At 38.1% G+C, this 20,893-nt stretch overlaps 2 protein-coding genes across 3 annotated transcripts in view; one reads left to right on the forward strand and one right to left on the reverse strand.

Annotated features, from left to right (window-relative positions):
* The window catches only part of LOC124620385 (rRNA-processing protein FCF1 homolog), a 45,553-nt gene extending 28,859 nt beyond the window's left edge, over window positions 1-16,694 (reverse strand). Inside the window, exons 1-5 of one of the 2 annotated variants that reach the window (XM_047147062.1) lie at window positions 16,552-16,694; window positions 15,972-16,054; window positions 15,820-15,891; window positions 15,583-15,731; window positions 13,827-13,987 (exon numbers count right to left, since the gene is read on the reverse strand). In XM_047147062.1, the coding sequence (XP_047003018.1) occupies window positions 13,827-13,987; window positions 15,583-15,731; window positions 15,820-15,891; window positions 15,972-16,054; window positions 16,552-16,554 (468 nt within the window). In that variant the 5' untranslated portion in view covers window positions 16,555-16,694. Of the gene's footprint in view, window positions 1-13,826; window positions 13,988-15,582; window positions 15,732-15,819; window positions 15,892-15,971; window positions 16,280-16,551 lie in introns of those variants that run through there. The other variant, XM_047147061.1, reaches the window with a different exon arrangement.
* A 255-nt stretch (window positions 16,695-16,949) lies between these two features.
* Window positions 16,950-20,893, forward strand: part of LOC124620383 (N-acetylgalactosaminyltransferase 7) — an 82,086-nt gene continuing 78,142 nt past the window's right edge. Inside the window, exons 1-2 of the mRNA XM_047147057.1 lie at window positions 16,950-17,055; window positions 17,232-17,440. Coding sequence (XP_047003013.1) covers window positions 17,270-17,440 — 171 coding nt within the window. The 5' untranslated portion in view covers window positions 16,950-17,055; window positions 17,232-17,269. The remainder of the gene's footprint in view (window positions 17,056-17,231; window positions 17,441-20,893) is intronic.

Genomic DNA, 20,893 nt, shown 5'->3' on the forward strand with positions numbered 1-20,893 from the left:
GTAGAAGAAGATGAAATGGGAGATACGATACTGCATGAAGAGTTTGACAGAGCACTGAAAGACCTAAGTCGAAACAAGGCCCTGGGAGTAGACAACATTCCATTAGAACTACTGACGGCCTTGGGAGAGCCAGTCCTGACAAAACTCTACCATCTGGTCAGCAAGATGTATGAGACAGGCAAAACACCCTCAGACTTAAGGAGAATATAATAATTAGAATCCCAAAGAGAGCAGGTGTTGACAGATGTGAAAATTATCGAACAATCAGTTTAATAAGTCACGGATGCAAAATACTAACGCGAATTATTTACAGACAAATGAAAAAACTGGTAGAAGTCGACCTTTGGGAAGATCAGTTTGGATTCCGTAGAAATATTGGAACATGTGAGGCAATACTGACTCTACGACTTATCTTAGGAGCTAGATTAAGGAAAGGCAAACCTATGTTTCCAGCATTTGTAGACTTAGAGAAAGCTTTTGATAATGTTGAGTGGAATACTCTTTCAAATTCTGAAGGTGGCAGGGGTAAAATACAGGGAGCAAAAGGCTATTTACAATTTGTACAGAAACCAGACGGCAGTTGTAAGAGTTGAGGGACTTGAAAGGGAAGCAGTGGTTGGGAAGGGAGTGAGACGGGGTTGTAGCCTCTCCCCAGTGTCATTCAATCTGCATATTGAGCAAGCAGTGAAGGAAACAAAAGAAAAATTCAAAGTAGGAATAAAAATCCATGGAGAAGAAATAAAAACTTTGAGGTTCGCCAGTGACATTGTAATTTTGTCATAGACAGCAAAGGACTTGGAAGAGCAGTTGAACAGAATGAATAGTGTCTTGAAGGGAGGATATAAGATGAACATCAACAAAAGCAAACCAAGGATAATGGAACGTAGTCGAATCAAGTCGGGTGATGCTGAGGGAATTAGATTAGGAAATGAGACACTTAAAGTAGTAAATGAGTTTTGCTATTTGGGGAGCAAAATAATTGATGATGGTCGAAGTAGAGACGATATAAAATGTAGACTGGCAATGGCAAGGAAAGCGTTTCTGAAGAAGAGGAATTTGTTAACATTGAGTATAGATTTAAGTGTCAAGAAGTAGTTTATGAAAGTATTTGTATGGAGCGTAGCCATGTATGGAAGTGAAACATGGACGATAACTAATTTGGACAAGAAGAGAATAGAAACTTTCAAAATGTGGTGCTACAGAAGAATGCTGAAGATTAGATGGGTAGATCATATAACTAATGAGCAGGTATTCAATAGGATTGGGGAGAAGTGAAGTTTGTGGCACAACTTGACTAGAAGAAGGGATCTGTTGGTAGGACATGTTCTGAGGCATCAAGGGATCACAAATTTAGTATTGGAGGCAAGCACAGATGGTAAAAACCATAGAGGGAGACCAAGATATGAATACACTAAACAGATTCAGAAGGATGTAGGTTGCAGTAGGTACTGGGAGATGAAGAAGCTTGCACAGGATAGAGTAGCATGGAGAGCTACATCAAACCAGTCTCAGGACTGAAGATCACAACAACAGTGTGTATAGGAAAGAACATCCCCTTCCCTCCAGAGATTGCCATGTGAGTTTCCGAAGCATCTCCACAACACTTATGTGTTGTTCGAACTTACCCATAACAAATCTGACGGCCCACCTCTGAACTGGTTCGATGTCTTCCTTCAATCCAACCTGGTACGTATCCCAAGCACTTGAGAAGTACTCAAGAATAGGTCGCACCAGCGTCCCACATGCAGACACTTTTACAGGTGAACCACTCTCCCCTAAGAAATTCTCCCAATAAACCTTCTCTATCACAGTTCAAACACATACTCATTCCACCTCATATCGCTTTGCAATATTATGTCCAGATGTTTGAACAACTTTACTCTCCCCACTCCGCCCTTTGGCTACATGGAACTAACCCATGTGCCACATGGGAAAACTGCACTGGCTGCCATGAAACAGAATGTAATTAATTTTTGTCATAGTCTGGTGTGGCATTCGTCCAGTTTCGTAAACTGCCCATTGCTATATGTAATTTACCAAGGATAAAATTTTTCTGGTCAACCAAAGTGTCCAATACCACCCGCCTGCTTTGACCCATGACATATATGTGTTGTGGGACATCACGATGGTGCAGATTTTTTTAGAAGGGTCATGTTTGTAGATGGCATGTTGTAATAAGGTAATTGGTGGTGCACCCTTGTGTTAGGTATCTCTGTTTCAAAGTTGTCTGTTACATATGTTAATGAGTCTTTAGACATTGTTAGCTCACTGCGAGACATTTCACTGAAACATTGTGTGCCCATTCCATAGTGAGTTACTTTGATTCTGTGTATTGGGGGTTATGCATTCGTGTTTATGTTAGGTATTATTAGTGCCACGAGCTTATTAACGCCGGAAACTTAATAGTGGTCTTTTTTTGTTTTTTGTTTTAATTAGCAGAGGAGATGATGGAAAAGTTCATGGATCATTCATTGGTGGTTGGAGTGGGGGATGATATGTTGTGCACAGTCGTTTTTGCAGCTTTTTGCTTTGATTGCAAAATATGTTTGTTCCCATGTTGTCATCAATATATGTTCACCAAAACTTCCCACTTCTTGGACCAGGGACCTTTATATGTGGTGATCCATATGTAGCGGTACATAGTTTGAAAATTCTAAGTTGCAGCAGAGAGACTGTTCCAGTTATTTATTAGTTTTGTTGCCAGTCTTCCATTGATTTCTGTGCACATACGACTGGAGCAAGTGATCACTGTGTGGTTTTCATTTTGCAGAGAAGTGTGCTGTGAAATCATTAAGTAATAGTGGTCAGTTGAGGGGGGTAAGGGAGAGGAGAGAGCAGTGGTAGTGGAAATCAACAGGTCTCAGTTTCATAAAAACAAGTTAAGAGGGGTGGTTCTAGTATAGGTTTGATGGGATTTGGGGGGGGGGGGGGGGGAGAGGGGAATGATCATGTTGGTGTGTATTCAGGTAACATTTGTCAGGTGATCAAGAATAAAACTAAGTGGGTATTAGTGCATTTGATGGAGGAATACAATAAGGAGTATAGGACTGTTATTTCGGCTCTGCTACAGACCGCACACACTTTAATACTGAGCTCATGAAGGTAAGTAGTTAATTCTTTAAAAAATGTCAACTATGTTAATATTACACCTTAAGGAAATTAATTAGAGCCTATTCCGTCATCTACTTGAGATTTCACCTGTTTCGATATATTTCTTGGGGGGAAAAGATAAATTAATAAATATCCTAGGAGCCGGTTTCCAAGTGCTTTAGACGTAGGTTTTCATACAAATTTAAGATGTTTGTTTATGTATTAAGCAAATAATTCAGGTTGTTTTCTTTACACATACTCTTAGTAGTGCAGTATCTGCTCGGGAAATTAAAAAGTTTTACGTTCTACCTTTCATTTCTTTTCAAAATCCTGTATTGCGGATACGTGATCTTAGGCCTAATTTTTTGGGCATATGAGTTTTGAGTTTTAACATCATTTTAAAAGCATTATGATACGATACACATATATTAGTGTTTCACATAACCTTAGTGACTCTTGTGATTTGTAGTTAACAGAATATTACTATTATTGTCTAGGTAAATTTTATAAAGAGATTGTAAACAACCATTAGCGAGAAGTGCTTAAGGTGCTGTAGGAATGTTAGTTCTGGGGTTCTATGTTGTTGCTGTGATAGATGGTTATGGGGGGACGGGGGGTGATACCTTTGTGAGTATATTTGAAAACAGTTTCCCCAAGGAAACAGTGAAATATAATGTGCATTATGCCTGAGAGTAGCATCTCTGATAACAAAACTAAAACAATTTGGAATAGTGTTAAAAGCGAAACAGGCCACCTGAGAGCACAGGAAGACTTTTCTATCAAACTCAATGAAAAGTTGGTTAACAAAAAGTCAGGAGTAGAAAATATTTTTAATAATCATTTTTTTAACTGTTGCAGAGACAATACAGTCCAGATACTCATTAGAAAATGCAATGCTTTATATGGAAGAGGCAATACCTTTGCAGTTAGATAAAACTGAAATTCACTCAAAAGTAAAAGCTCGCATCGAATTGATGGACTTTCCAATAGAGTACTAGAAACTTGTTCCCAACGGATAAGTAGGACTGTCAGCCACATATGTTGTAGCTCACTGAAACATGAAAGTTTTCCGGACAGAGTCAAATCTGCTATTGTTGCATAAATAAGGGGATAGGTCTGATGCTAATCAACTACCGCTCAATGTCACTTCCGACAGCTTTATCGAAAATTCTTGAAAAAGTAAAAATCGAATAATGGAAAATCCAGAATGGACTGTAACAATATTATGAGAAGGAAAGGTGTAAGGGTCAATTCAAATGAAGTGGTCCAATAAAAATTAAGTTAGTTGCTTGACCATTTTTAAATATTTTTTTATATATTTTTGTTTAATTTTATCTTTCACCTTTACTGAATGGCGGCCATTTTCGTTTGTAAGCGGGCGACGATGTTTCAGTTTAGAGACGTCAGCAAAAAATATGAATATCTCTGCACTGTGTTAAGTTACAACATTGCAATTGACATGATTGTTTTTGGAAAAGTGTCCTCTACAACATTGTCCATTACACAAAATACCCTAAATTCAAAATAACCAGTCAAAATGATCTCTAAAGTTTGGTATCCAAATTTTCAAAAATCGTTTTTTAAGTCCATAAATAACAAACAAGGAGTGATTTATGAGAGTCTATTTTTTCCTGTAGTTAGATATCATATACTATTAGCCTCATATAGAGCAAGAACACTTACAAATGTTTCCTTAACTTTTTATAAATTTTTGAAATTTAAAAATTTTCATTTTTTGTAAAGTTTGGGGTTAATTATCTACGGTGGGACTGATTATAAAAATATGATTTTTGCACAGTTTGTACACCTATATGAGGGCAATGTACTGTAAAAATTTCAACACTGATATCTGACTGTGAACAAAGATATGAATTTTTGAAAATGAGGAGATAATTCACATTACTCGACAACTGATCTTATAGCTGTTGCCTATTCATGTGTGATATTGGCGGGATATACTCAAAAATGGTTCAAATGGCTCTGAGCACTATGAGACTTAACATCTGAGGTCATCAGTCCCCTAGAACTTAGAACTACTTAAACCTAACTAACCTAAGGACATCACACACATCCATGCCCGAGGCAGGATTCGAACCTGCGGCCGTAGCGGTCGCTCGGCTCCAGACTGTAGCGCCTAGAACCGCACGGCCACTCCAGCTGGCGGGATATACTCAATTTATTATTGAAGTAAGGTACTGGATTATCCACAAAAAGTGGAAACATCACTGAAATGAACATTTATATAATTTGGACATACTTAAAATAAATAAATAGTTTCAATTAACATCCTTCGAGATTCGACTGTTGTTAAACATGGTGGTGAATGTTAACAACACTTATTTCTTCAGACAGCTTCTGTGATATAGAGTAAGACCTCCCAGTTGCTGTGGTAAGTTCAAGCACTGAAAGTTTCCTTAAAACATTTTTCATTGGTATCAAACTTTGTCACTAGTAGATTTCTTGAATGATGTTCTTGGGGCAGCAGGGTGGTAAAAATGCACAAAAACATCATTGTATTCCAAACTTATTCTTTCAACCTCAGCAAGCCACATCATACACATATGCCACTCTGAATACGGAGTGCTATGCTACAGTGGCCATCCCTCTGAAGGACAAAAATCACGGATTCACAGATGAATCAACCACAAAATACCAGGTCAGTGATACAATACATCAGCAGGACAAAAGGGACGTTTTTTTTTTTAGGACAATAAAACTTTCCACCAGTGCAACACCAGATGCAAGTGTGTGTGATCCACATATGCCTCAAGCAGACCTCAGTTCAAACGAGTGCAATTTATCGTTTCTACATTATAACGTACAGGGTTTAGGAAACAAAATAGATGCGTTTGAATCATTCATCACAGAGAAGTGATGTAGTAATAGTCACAGACAGTAGTAATAGTCACAGACCACCAAAAAACAGTAGACAACATTCATCATTTCAAATTAGAAGACTATAACCTAGCAACATTCTACTGTAGAACACAAAATAAAGGAGGTGGTGTCGCCATTTACGTGAGAAAATGTAAGTTAATAACAGCCACAGAAAAAGTGTCATGGACAAAAAAATTCAATGCTGACAAAGATTTCGAAATTACAGCTCTTAAACTCACATTTTGTACTGTTTCGTTCATTGTTATAGGTGTATATATAGATCCCCGAGTGGAAACTTTTAACGCTTTCCTGGAATCACTTGACGGAGTTCTAAGTAAATCAATGTGAGGTTGCAGAAATGTAAATGTTATCATACTTGGAGATCTTAACATAAACACCTTACTCGACAACCAGGAAAGCAAGCGTTTTGCAGATTGTATCCTCTCCTATGGGGCTAAAGACATTCTTGGACTAGTACCCACTAGAATGACTAACACACCCATATCAACTTATCATATCATTACAAATTATGACCATATCATCTCAGCAGACATCATAAATGGTCACCTTTCAGATCATTTAGGCCAAACACTAGTACTAAAATGTAATACCAAGTTTAAACCAAGAAAAATGTATGAGCACAAGCGAATACTATCTGCAAACAACATTGCCAAGCTAAGACTTAGTTTAAGTCAGGAATAATGGGAATCAGTTGTTACTACCAATGGGGTAAACAATAAATGGAACGAATTTATAGAAATCCTGACTGGGCACCTAAGTAGGACCATGCCAATAACAAAAGTAAATATGCACAAAAACCAACCTTTAACATCAAAACCTGTGCCATTAGACCGTAAAACAAAAGATCTAAAAGACAAAATGGGAAATCTGTATCGCTTACACAGACTAACTGACTCAGAGGTACATAAAGAAACCTACAAGCAGTGCAAATACAAGTACCGCAAAGAAGTCAGAAAATTAAAAGCAGAAAGAATCAGCCAAGAGATACGAACCTCAGATAATGTCTCAAAGTCTTGCTGGTCACTTGTAAATAAAATAAGAAATAAGGAAACAGACACTAAAATTAATAATGTACAATTAACTGCGAACAATAATGTCATTTCCGATCCCTTTCTCTGGTCAGCAATACTTTCAATAATTGCTTCATAGACATTGTCGAAAATGATGTGTGTATGAAACAGGATAAACAGCACATATTCACGACTAGTGACAAACAGAACTGCAGTAGTACATTACCCACAGTAATGTGCTTATGGTATTTTGCAGCACATTGATAGCCTCAAAAACAAAAAATCAGAAGGAATAGATGAAATTTCTCCATATATAATGAAGAAATGCAAACATGAACTGTTGAAACCACTACTTCATCTTATAAACTGTACACTCAAAGAAGGTGTGTTCCCAGACAGGTTGAAACTTGCTGTAATTAAACCATTGCACAAAAAAGGGGAAAGAAAGCATGTACGGAACTACAGGCCCATAGCCCTCATCTCAACATTCAGCAAACTGATAGAAAAAATAATATTAAAAAGAATCCTGGAACACTACAATAACGCTGACTTACTAGGGGATTTCCAACATGGCTTCAGGAAGGGTCGAAGTACCATGTCAGCAGCTGTACAATTTGTTCACCACGTACTTGAAAACATAAATTCTAGGACCTCTCAAAAGCTTTTGAGAGTACATCATGATGTACTCTTGTCAAAAATTGCGAAGAGTGGTTTCATTGGAAAACTCATGCAATTGCTTGAAGCATATTTAAAAGGCAGGCAACAGTGCACAGAAACCCTATATTAAAACGGAGAAATACTAGAGCAGAAAAGGTCAAGTATAAGAAAAATACATTTTGGGGTTCCCCAGGGCTCCATTTTAGGTTCAGTCCTATTCATATGTTACGTAAACGATTTCACAAGTTCTCTGGGCAGTAAGCAATTGGTCACTATGTATGCCGATGATACTTCTGGTGTCTGTTGTGCAGACAGTGGAACCGGCCTAGTCGAAGAAATTCGTAGCTTTATCGAAAAGGCAAGAGCACACTTTGAAAAAGACAACTTGAAAGTAAACATGAAAAAAACAAATATCATTCATTTTAAACCCAGTGGTATAAACAGGCACAACACTGAGACTAAGGAAACTCTGTCAAATAGCCGTTCAGATTGTAAATTCTTGGGACTATACATAGACGACAGACTCTCTTAGAAGCAGCAAGTTGACCATGTCTGCAAAAAAATAACATCCAGTCTATATGTACTAAGAAGATTATCACCGTATCTCAATTCGGAAACTCTAAGGACTGCATATTATGGGTTAGTATGCCCCTTCTTGTCATATGGGGTAGTACTGTGGGGCAGCAAATGCCAAACAAATATGAAAAGAATCTTCATACTGCAAAAGCGAGCTTTAAGGATTGTAGCAAAAGTAAAACAAAGAACGTCTTGTAAAACACTGTTCACTAGACACAATATTCTCACATTTTATGCCATGTATGTACTAGAAACCATACGGCTAGTGAAAGAAGACACTTAAGATCACAAAAAGAAATATGGACAACCACCACTATGAAACAAGGCATAAAAAAGACTTTCATATGGTTACCAGAAGATTAACTCTAACAGCAAAAGTCCTTATATCCACAGAGCTGTCTTCCACAATTCATTATCGGATGAAATCAAAACAGTCCATACTTTTAAAAAGTTCATCAAGCAGTGCCTTATTAAAAATGCCCGTATAATATGGACCTAAATGAATTATGATGTAATAAGAAATAATGTAAAAAGAAAATTCTAATTGAAAAAATTAATTTTTATTCTTTTATATACTTTACATACATTTATAATGTAATAAGAAATAATGTAAAATGAAAACTCTAATTGTAAAAATTTCACTTTTATTCTTTATATACTTTGTTAAAAAAAGGCACATGCATGTAAAAATTACGTGTTACAAGCAAATTAAATAAATGTCATTCAACCTCAAAGACAGCGATGTAATTTTACTGACACAATGATCCCCATAAATTTCTGTGTCTGATGTTACATAGCATCGAACTAAGTTTTCTGCAATGCCAAGAAATTTGTGGAAATGCCTTGTTACTTTTAATGCTAAACAGTTTTCAATTCTGGTCTGAAGTGTTGTATTCATATGCAGAACCACTTCTTTCTTGATCAGAAAATAGGTAATGCCTTGCAAAAGACATACATGTCATGTACTGTGAGAATTTGGTCTGTGGTTGGTGTTTGTAAGCTGGCTTTCCTTACTTCATGTTTTGTTGTACCTCCTACTCCATCACATGCATTTTTACCATGGCAAGATGCAAAAAAGTGCAAATCAGCCTCCAACCCAAAGTCTACTTTGTCGTTGCACAGATTTGAAAAATTCCTTTTGTTTTTATACTGACTACCACTTCCATCTGAAAAGTCTATCAGCTTCTCAACCTTGGGAAAATTTTCTTTCATGTCATTAATTACATACTTTTGAAACACATGTACAGCCAAAGTTTTGTGCTCCAAGTAGTCACTTAGAATGCAAATTGAAGAACTGCAAACTTCATCTTTCTCATTTTTAAAGTAGAGAATAACTGGATGCACTGTTGCCTGGTCACTGACCCAGTGGTACCCTTGTATTGCATCTTGAATCACAAATGTAAAACTTTCTGCAAAATCAGCTGGCACTATGCACTCAGTTTCATGAAGTTGTGCTTTTTTGACCTTCAAAAACTTATTTTGGATTTTAGAAACATAGCGGTGACTTTTGAGTTTTTGTAAGTTACCAATTAAAGATTCCAAGTACTCTTCCTGAGACTTAACCACTGATATCATTTCTGCCCTGTCAGTTGTAATCCACTGTTTGAAGGTAATACTGTTTGGCATTTCCTAATCATAATCGTGAAACAATTCAATAATGGTTTCCTTACCAGGGCATTTATTACACAAACTTATCATGCAGTCATAACTGTTAGTGTCACATACCGTTAACTCAAGTAACTCTTTTTAGTTACGTTCACTGAGTTTTGCACCCACAATCATCAGTTTGACATTTTGATGATATAAACAAACACATCCGCCCCCGGTAGCTGAGTGGTCAGTGTGACAGAATGTCAATCCTAAGGGCCCGGGTTTGACTCCCAGCTGAGTGAGAGATTTTCTCTGCTCAGAAACTGTGTGTTGCATTGTCCTGATCATCATCATTTCATCCCCATCGACGTGCAAGTTGCTGAAATGGCATCAAATCGAAAGACTTGCACTCAGTGAACATTCTAGCAAATGGGAGACCCTAGTCACACGACATTTATTTAACAAACACACACAGTGTGTGTCCCTGACGATCCAGCCAAAATACACCACTTAGGGCAGAGGTCACAAAATTTTGACCTTCCAATTTTGCATTCAGGATGAGAATTTTTGAAAGCTACATAAAGTTCATTTGAATTTGACAGCACTAGTAGTTTCTGCTTTGTTACTTTAACTCCATTTATAACAACTCTTTTGCTATCTTTGAAATCTGGGCATATTCTACTGTTTTCATCAAGTTCAAAAATCTGCTGGATATTTTTAATTGTTTCTTCACTTATACCTACTCCTTTGTTCTTTCCTAAAACTGGAAAAATGCCTTGCTCTTTCACTAATTTTCAGATTAGTTTCACCAAACGATGAGAAACGTTGAATTCATGAACTATTTTTTCTCTTGACCATGAGTCAAGGAGCAAACTTATAATTTTAACTTTTTCCTCTTTAGATGTCAATGAACATTTAATTTTTAATTTCTCTATGAACCTCAAATATTCAGTGTCAGATGATGCATGTGGTAGGTTTTCTTCTTCTTTAGAAATAATGTTGGTATCTGTATTATTAAAGCATGATTCCAAGTCTCTTCTAATTTTGTCTGAAATTTGTTGTACCTTATTTTCAATAGCTGCTTTTCTATTTCTGCTACTTAATTTTATTATTTTCGCAGCAGGAGATACGTCTAACTTAGAACAAGCAAAATCCAATATGCTAACAGCTTCCTCATTAGGAATATAAATGTCATTAACAAGGTTACATGATTCTGTTTCTGGATTCACAACACATATTTTTGAGTAACAATTTGGGCAAAGGGAATATCCAGGACTCTCATTAAGTTTCACTTGGGAAGCCGTCTCACTCTCACATAACAAGGACAAATGTTCAAGTTTTATTTCCCTCAATCCTTTAGTAATAGGCTTTCTATGAACATTAAGTGGATCACAGGACTTTCTTCCAAAAATGTGGTTGTACTTCAGATTTTCAAGTTTTCTGAAACTGAACTGTAAACTGTTTTGTGACACACTTCACTTGCCATCTGTCCCACAGAACACTGTTCATCCATGTTATTGCATTCCAGTTAATCTCTCAAAATTAAGTACAAATTACACACAGAACAAAGTACATAACACATTCTACACTCCCAATGAAGTATTTACATCCACTCTAACAGAGGTTTCAGAACAGACTGACTACAACAATGCCACACCTAGCAATAATGTCTTCTTTTTTGACAATAAACCTAACCGTAAATGGGCATTTTTATTACCATAGAACAAAAGCAAAAGCTCATATTGTTTAATATTGCATTATTAAAAATAAACTAAATGAATATTGGGTTGTTAAATAAATATGACACAATTAAATTTTATTACAATGAAACAATAACCATTTAAATAGGCAACAGGCGAGATCAGTTGTAGAGTAATGTGAATTACCTCCTAATTTTCAAAAATTCGTATCTTTGTTCACAGTCAGATATCAATGTTGAAATTATCACAATACATTGCTCTCATATACGTGTAAAAATCATACTTTTATATTCAGTCCCACCTGGGATAACTAACCCCAAACTTTACAAAAAATGAAATTTTCAAATTTCAAAAATTCATAAAAAATTAAGGAGGCTTTTGTAAGCATTCTTGCTCTGTATGAGGCTAGTAGTGTATTACAACAACTATATGAAAAAAATAGACACTCACAAATCACTCCTTGTGTGTTATTTATGGGCCTAAAAACTGGATTTTTGAAAATTTGAATATCAAACTTTAGAGGTCATTTTGACTGGTTATTTTTAAATTTAGGGTATTTTGTGAATAGACAATGGTGTAGACGACACTTTTCTAACAACAATCATGTCAATTGGAATGTTGTAACTTAACCCAGTGCAGAGATATTCATATTTTGCTAACGTCTCTAAACTGAAACATCGTCAGACGCTTACAAACGAAAATGGTCACCAATCAGTAAAGGAGAAAGGTAAAAAAGCAAACTGTTTTGAACTTCTCAATTATAGGGTAATCACATATAAAAAAATATTTAAAAAAGGCCAAGCAACCACCACTCTGGACCACTTCATACGGATTGACCCGCTACTCACCATATAGCAGAGATGCTGAGCCACAGACAAGCACAACAGACAGACTCTCACAATAAAAGCTTTCGGCCATTAAGGTCTTGGTCAACACACACACACACACACACACACACACACACACACACTGCGAGCAGCAGTGGGAGTGGTGACTGGGTGGGGTTAAAGAGGAGGCTGGGGCAGGGAGGGATAGTATGAGGGGGGTGGCGGACAGTGAAGTGCTGCAAGTTAGCCTGAGGACAGGGGAGGTGTGGTGGAGAGTAGCGGAAAAGGAGAGAAATAAAAAGACCGAGTGTGGTGGTGAAATGACAGCTGTGTAGTGCTGAAATGGGAGCAGGGAAGGGGCTGTATGGGTGAAGATAGTGGCTACCAAAGGTTGAGGCCAGGAAGGTTAGGGAACATAGGACATATTGCAGGTTCCAACCTGTGCAATTCAGGAAAGCTGGTGTTGGTGGGAAGGATACATATGGCACAGGCTGTGTCACTGTCCACACCCATCCAGCCCCTTCCCTATTTCCATTCCAGCACTACACAGCCGTCATTCCACCAAAACACTCAGTCTTTTTATTTCTCTCCTTTTCCGCTACTTCTCCGACCCCTCCTCACCTCTCTCCTGCCCTCCATCTGACCTGCAGCACTTCACTTCACTGCCCCCCCCCCCCCCAGCACATCATCCCTCCCCTTCCCCGCTCCCTCCCCACCCTCACCCAGTCACCACTCCCATCATCATGCACTGGTGCTGCTGCTCGCAGTGTGGTTTCAGTTGCCTGAGACTGCAGTTGTGTGTGTGTGTGTGTGTGTGTGTGTGTGTGTGTGTGTGTGTGTGTGTGTTGTTGACAAAGGCCTTAATGGCAGAAAGCTTTAATTGTGAGTCTTTTTGTTGTGCCTATCTGCAACTCAGCATCTCCACTATATGGTGAGCAGCAACTTTACTTTTCATAATATTGTTACATTCTTGAAAAAGTAATGTATACAAGAGTAGCTTCACATATTTATAAAAATTAAGTACTAACAAAATGCCAATTTGGTTTTCAGGAAGGTTTTTCCAACAGAAAATTCTATGTATGCTTTCACTGACCAAATATTAAATGCTGTGAATAGCCGAGCATCACCCACCGGGATATTTTGCGATCTCTCTAAGGCTTTTGACTCTGTGAATCATGATATTCTCCTAGACAAGCTTAAGTATTGTTGTATGAGTGTAACAATGCACAAATGGTTTAATTCATATTTAACTGGAAGAATGCAGAAGGTTGAAATTAAAACAGGGTACGTACCAAGAATTGTCCTCCACAGGGTTTAATCTTGGTTCCCCCATTGTTCTTAAAACATATTGCCCCTCTATATCCATGAATATGCAAAGCCAGGCTACTCAGAAAATCAAACAAACATTAACAAAATCAAACCAATTAATTCTCACAACCCAATGGCACTTCTGTGTTCACCTTAATATGCATACTAACCTGTGTCACTCTCTGCACTATGCAGTCGTCAGCATATGTACCCTTGTGCATACAATGTATACGTTCAAATCGTGGGTCTTTGATTATTCTCAATGCAATTCTGTACTTCTGGCCAAGTTTTTCCAACTCTCCGACAACACAATCAGTTACATACGGGATACCTGAAATTGGAATGGCACACAATTTTTTTTTTACAAGAGAAAGTGTATACAAACATCTTTAATAATTACAAAAAAATAGCAAAGCTGAACAAACACTTAAGGAAAAGGGAGTAAGAAATTTTGATGGAAGTTTAGTATGTAATCTGGAAAATATAATTATTTTGTTGATGTTTGTTCTTCAAATATTGCATTAAGGATTGCTACTTGGAAATACAGTGTTTACAGTTCTGAGGGTCATTGTGAAATTTCTGGGCAATTATAGCATTCCAATATTTATGGAATGAGAAAACCATGACCCTCTATGGTGCTTACTAGTTATCTTTCTCTGTTAGGTCAGTGGCTTGCTGACACTCGTATTTGTTACTGCATGGGTATTTATCATTTGATAAAGAAATTGAAGTAAGGCATTGAAATAATGAATGAAATTTTCTTAATTGAAACAAAACAGTTATATTTATTCATCCAGAATGAGATACAGTGCACCAGTGGCTGTGAATCAAAGTAAGTAAGAAGGAATGAAGGCTGCAGCATGGCATCTTTATCCTCTGTTATTTTAACTATCAAGTCACCTTTCACCTAACCCATGCTAAGCCCCAGGTTACACTTCTTGTTCACATTATAAGCTGCTCATAGACTAAGGCAGTGATAATGCACCAGGCTCACATTTGGGTGGAGCAGGGTTCGTATTCCATCTGCCTATCCTGACTTAGGTTTTTCCAAGTTGCTAAGGTGAAAGCTAGCACAGTTCTTTTGATAACGGCATGGCTGACTTCCTGTCCTATCCTACTTGGGGTGTTATTGTACTGAATATTAAAGGTCAAATCAATAAAAATGTCCATATTTCACCACAACTAAGACTTTATATTCACGTTTGTTGGTTTTGCGTCATTGTTCTGTTCTGTTCTCTTCCTGTTTGTGCATGTATGATGTCATATGCCACATCATTGCATCATGTCACAGGATGAAGCCGATGTCCAGCATTTGTAGGTTCAGCTGAACCTAATATCTATCCCATAGGATACTGACGGATTTGCCCTGGGTTCAATTTCAGAACTCTCTGCAGTTTCTCATGGAACTCTGTTGGGTTGATCTGTCTACCGGAAGACAACATTGAGCTAAGTGGCTATAAATTAAGTGCCTGTAAGACAATCATAAAGGACAGTTAAGTCAAGACAGACAGGACGCATAGGCAATTCTGCTTTCAGCCAGCAGATCTGTCAACTAAAACGTGGTGTCGAGTTACTTATAATAAAAACAGTGATACTCTGCGATTGGGCGAACATCTTACGCAATAATAAATTTATGCATGAACAGAGAATTAGCACATTTGTATCAATAAAAACTGCAAGTACAGGTACTGCATCAACATCATTCCTCAAATAATTTTCTAGAACCTTCTGTAATTCATTCTTCATTCAGTTGTTTAAACATAAAAATATATTCAAGTTCAGACCTTTTTATACCACTTCTTGCTTTTTACATTACTGAACTAATATTCATACTATGAGCAATGTAGAACAAATCACAGTATTATTTCCATCCATACACAATACACTCAAACACTATACAAGAGCAGAGTCCTAACTTTTACTCACATTTTGCATACAAGCAGTCCATCATACTCTGAATTATGTCCAATTTGAATTTGATTGAATGATTTATAAAATTGGTGTCAACAAGAATATGATAGGGTGGTCCCAACTGTGTGTTGTACTGGAAGAACAAAGCCGACGATACCTGAGGGCTGAAAATCATGCAAACAACACATGTAATTACATGAAAATCTGTACAGATTATATATCTTAAATAAGGAAATTTTTCCTAATACTCACACTTCGCGGACTTTTATCTGATGTGGATCTTCAGGTTTTTTTTTCCTAGACGGCAAACGATCTTTTTCCTTTCTGAAAAAGAGAACGCAAACGTAAGATTTCAACATGAACACAAAGTAAGACGTTAATAAGTTATGAATGACAGTACTTACATTCTTGAGTCGCTTAAGCTTATCATTTTCTTCATTTGTGCAAATCTCTGTTGAACAATTTTTCGCGTCTTTTTCGTTTTACCCTGCACATAAGAATAAATTTGCTTCACAAAACTTACACACACGATCGCTGACGAGTTATAAACAATTTCAGTCATCGTCTTCAAAAATTAAACCATAGTGCCTGTGCAGTTCAGTCACTGAAACACCTTTTAAATTCGCCAAGCTACCGAGAACAACTTGAGTTGCATCTTTTACGTCATTATACAAATGTAAAAGATCCATACGTATTTTAAGTTCAGAGTCATCAACAGCATGTTCTGACAATATTTTCAATTCTCTATCCAATTCTAATTCTCGATTTCTCAACTTTATTATCCTTTCCACAAGATCGCTTTTGTAGTTTTCCGAAGTGTTAGAGTTCTTGGCTGGTTGTGACTGCATTATACAACAAATAATCACTGTTTCGAATAAATCCTATGTGTGAAATATTTAACAGTTGTGCTGCAAATAAAAAGAGTGCGATTCAGGTCTGCAGCCTACCTGAAAATCATCTCTGGATGTAATGACAATTACTCACCATGTTAAACGCAACTGACCTCTCGCAACAAACACGAATACACAACCTAACTTTCTCAACAACAAACAAGCACCCAAACCTCGTGTTCACCACAGCTGAACAAATCCTTTCAATTCAGACGCTACTACCAAAGATATGAGTATGTATGCAGCGCTTCGACCAACTTTCGCCCAAGCTTCGACCGTATGCAGTGCATGCACCAACACCCATCACCAACGACTCAAAGTTAATATATTTCTGGATATTCACCAAATTTTATATTCATAACAAACTAAGATAATAATTACAACAAAACGTTTGCTTCACGATTAATTTTTTTTGTTTAGTGGAACGTAGAACATAAAACTCTCACTCAAATCAGCTGTACGAGGTAACAGGACGTTCCACTTAATGCATCGCTGGTAAGTCCTCAAATTACTGTTTACGTTGGCTCGACACGTCGGTACTGGTATGTCAAGAGGGAGCGCTTGAATGACAGTTTGGGGAAATTGATTGTGCGCTTGGGTAAATTGCATTTATGTTGTAGGATTAAGCGTTTCTGTTTGCGCGCATTCTTTATTTTCAATGACTTTTTATTACAATGCCTTCAAGTTGATAGCACGCTTCTGTGAGTCTTTGTACATGTTCCAACAATTGTTTATTGTTGAACGTCTTACGGTCGTAGTTTATTCCTATTGCAGCATGCCAAAAGGACAGTATTACACCATCTTAATACATTATGAGAATTGTGCAGTTGCGGAAGAGCCGTGTGTTGCGAATTGTCGTTGTGGTGCTACTTTTCGTACCATTACTTTACCTGCTATTCGAACAGGCAGGTGGGCGACGAGATGGGACTCTCAATTTTTCCGGAATGGCAAGTGCTATGCGGAAAATCCGGTCTGATAAGGCTGTAAGTAACGCTTTCAGTTTCAGTAATCAGATAAAGTTCAGTATAATAATTATTTTGCTATTAGTTTACTTGCCCATGTTGTATAAAAGTAGTGTATTGTTCTTTTTAAGATACACAAGACATAGTTATATTCCAGAGAACAGTGTACTGCATAAGTCTGTTTAAAGCGCCACACTCTTACTATTATGCCAATGGTACGACATTCACATTGTAGACATCAATAATTTTTATTGTTTCCTTATCAGTTTCTCATCTTTCAGGCTTAACTATTGTCTTGTAGTTGCTGGAAATGGTTAAGATACTAATAATACAGGCACATAAAAATCTATTTGTAGACATTTTAATAGTTTGAAACTGGTTTTTAATATGGTAGATTAGGTTGTAAGGCCCCATTCTTTGTTTTATTAATTTCGTATGGAGAAATAGCAGAATTCATTGGGCAATTACAGCCATTTTATTCCCTGATGACAGGCAGACAAACTGCATGGTTTAATGATGATAGCGTCCTTTGGGGTAAAATAATCCAGAAGTAAAGTAGTCTCGCATTTGCTTCTCTAAGTAGGGACTACTCAGAAAAATATCGGAAGAAAACTCATACCTGCTGTTCTAAGGGTCAGATTGTGGATTATTGGATCCTGTAATCATGTTGACTGGTTATAGAATCTGGGAAAAAAAATCTGTGGCTTGAAGTCACATGAAGTGCAGTGGCAAGAACAACAGGATTTCAGGTCTGGTGGGTACAGTGTTTACAACTGAAATCAAATAGATGTGATACAAGTAAGCTTCTACGAATACAATGTGACCAGACTGATCTTCAGTGTGAAGACTGATTCAATGTAGCTCTCCGTATAAGTCTACCCTGTGCAAGTCTCTTCATCTCTGTATAACCAGTGCAACTTCAACCCATTTTGATTACTGTAATGAAGCATTGAGCTCCCTCTACAATTTTTACAGCCCCCTCCCACAGCGACTGATTGAGAGTTAACACAGGGTAAACCTACTTAATGGTAGATTGTTAACTTAGCAAATATAGGAGAGATCAGCAGACAGGCTCATTGAAATGGTACAAAAGCTCTTGATTTTTGAACAAAGTTCTCTCTCTCTCTCTCTCTCTCTCTCTCTCCCTCCCTCCCTCCCTCCCTCCCTCCCTCCCTCCCTCCCTCCCTCCCCCTCAGACACACACACACACACACACACACACACACACACACACAAAGAGCTACACATGACGCATTAAAGGCAAAGAAACACACTACAGTAGAAGACAAATTGATAGTTTGAGAGTTGAAATAGTGAGGGCAGCAGAGAAACAAACAAGCAAAAAGTCAATGCCGAGTAGAATTCCTTGAATGACACTGGAAATATTAAATTTGGTGAAGTAAATATCGTTGACATGGGAGGCTAGATGGTGGGCAGTTGGTTGAAGGTGTTGGTCAATGAGGGCCAAAATTGTATCGGCGGGGGCACAATAACTTGCCAGCCACAAAGGGACATCCAGGATTGTTGGGTTTGTGGAGTCTGGGGAGCATGTGGAAAGTGGATGTGCAAGATGTTGTAGGGGTGAGGATTTAAATGGATTTAGGGAAGAGGTCCTGGAGATGGCCTAAGCCTTTAAGCAGTGACTGAAAGTTACATTGGACTTCCGAGATGGAATCACTCGTGCGGAGTTTATAAGTGGAGGAATCAGATAATAGGCAGACACTTTTTGCCAGATAGTCACTGTGACTAATAACAAAGGTGGAACCTTCGTTTGCAGGTAGGATGATTTGTTTTGACGTTGTGTGTGGCTGTCCTTTCTTGTGCTATAAGTCTGATGTTCTGAGGAAGGGACCTGGGGAAGGATGGTGAGGCCAAGTTGAACGTAAGGAATTTGTTGAATGTGACCAGCAGGTGGTTAGGTGGGGGGGGTTCACAGCTGGATGGTGGTATGAACTGTGAGAGTCAGGGTTCAATATTGGGACTAGGTTGGTTTTGGTTGAAGAGATTTGTTGCAAAGAAGTGTTTTCATTGCAGAAACAGTGCAACTAAAAGTGAGGAGGCCTTTGGATGGGACTGCAGTTTCTGTGGGGCTGAAGGTTTTGGTCGAACGTTAACAATAGTGTCACAGGTATGTTTCGTTTCTGGGTTTGGTGGTGTCCTGGCAGGAGTTTTTGAAGATGTGGCAAGTTGAAAAGTAAGATGGTTGAATCTGGGTGCTATGTAGGGTTGACAAGGAGAAACACTATGGTAGCATAAATGGAGGTGGTGTCTAGAATGCTCCTCCAGGTGCTGGAGAGCAAGGGATTCAGTTTCAGAAATGTGATGTATGTAGCAGGGATTGCACAGTAGGGAGCAGAGGTGGTTCAAGGATGTCCGTGCCATTGAGGTGGGTTTTTGCAATACAAGGCTTGCGAGGGCCAGGGACTGGTGGAATCTGAAAAGGTGAAGGTCACTGTGAAAGGAGGGGTGGGACCCAGAGAAAGCAATTTTTTTGGTTAGGTCATTGGGAGGGAGGTGGGGGTGGGGCAGTCAATGGTTTATGCGACATTTAAGAAACAGGATATGGGACTGGGTTGTTAGTTAAGGGAAGGGGTACTTTTCTGAACTGGTGCAGAAAGATGGAGCAGGAGTCCATTGTGGCAGGGTTGGCATATGGGAAACTAGGATGAACAGACATTTAAAAATATGTAAAATCATAACAAATATGTATAAAAATGCACAAATACATAATACACAAAAACGTGCAAACCCATGTAAAAATACGCTCAAATATGTTAAAATGTACAGAAACATGGAAGAAAAGGAATGGATGATATATGGGAGTATTTTTGTGTTGGGATAAGGGAAGAAAACAAAGGGGTGTCGTTAGGTGGACAATCACAGGATCATGTGGCATGGGGAGGAAGTGGGATCAATAGGAACAAATTTCATTATTGATGGGAAGAATTTGGGGCATTAAATGCTGCATCAACAATCCAGGCAGTAATGTATCCGTGTACTGTACACTGACAAGATCGATATGAAACATTGTTGCGGGGGGAAGTGTGTGCAGTTTGGATGGTTAATACACACAGGAAAAAAGAGAGAGAGTAGACACTGGGAAGAATAATGTTGTAGAGAATAATGGCAAAGGAAAACATCACATGGCTGTGAGATGGAAGAAAAGCTGTTTGGCAAAATCAAACATTGGAAATTCCATGGCAGCATATCAGTAATATTACGAAAGAGATGGATTGATACTTACCATAAAGGTGACTCATTAAGTTGCGGGCAGTCACAATGAAAATAAACTAATACAGTAGCTTTTGGCCAAAGCTTTCATTGAACAAGGAACCACTCGTGCACTTGCAGGTGTCCCTGTGTGCCCCATGCCCTCCCCCCCTCCTCCGGTTCTCCCCCCTCCCCACACACACACACACACACACACACACACACACACACACACATACACACACAAAAGAAAGCAAGCACACC

Source organism: Schistocerca americana, chromosome 6, assembly GCF_021461395.2.
Source record: "Schistocerca americana isolate TAMUIC-IGC-003095 chromosome 6, iqSchAmer2.1, whole genome shotgun sequence".
NCBI lineage: Eukaryota > Metazoa > Arthropoda > Insecta > Orthoptera > Acrididae > Schistocerca > Schistocerca americana.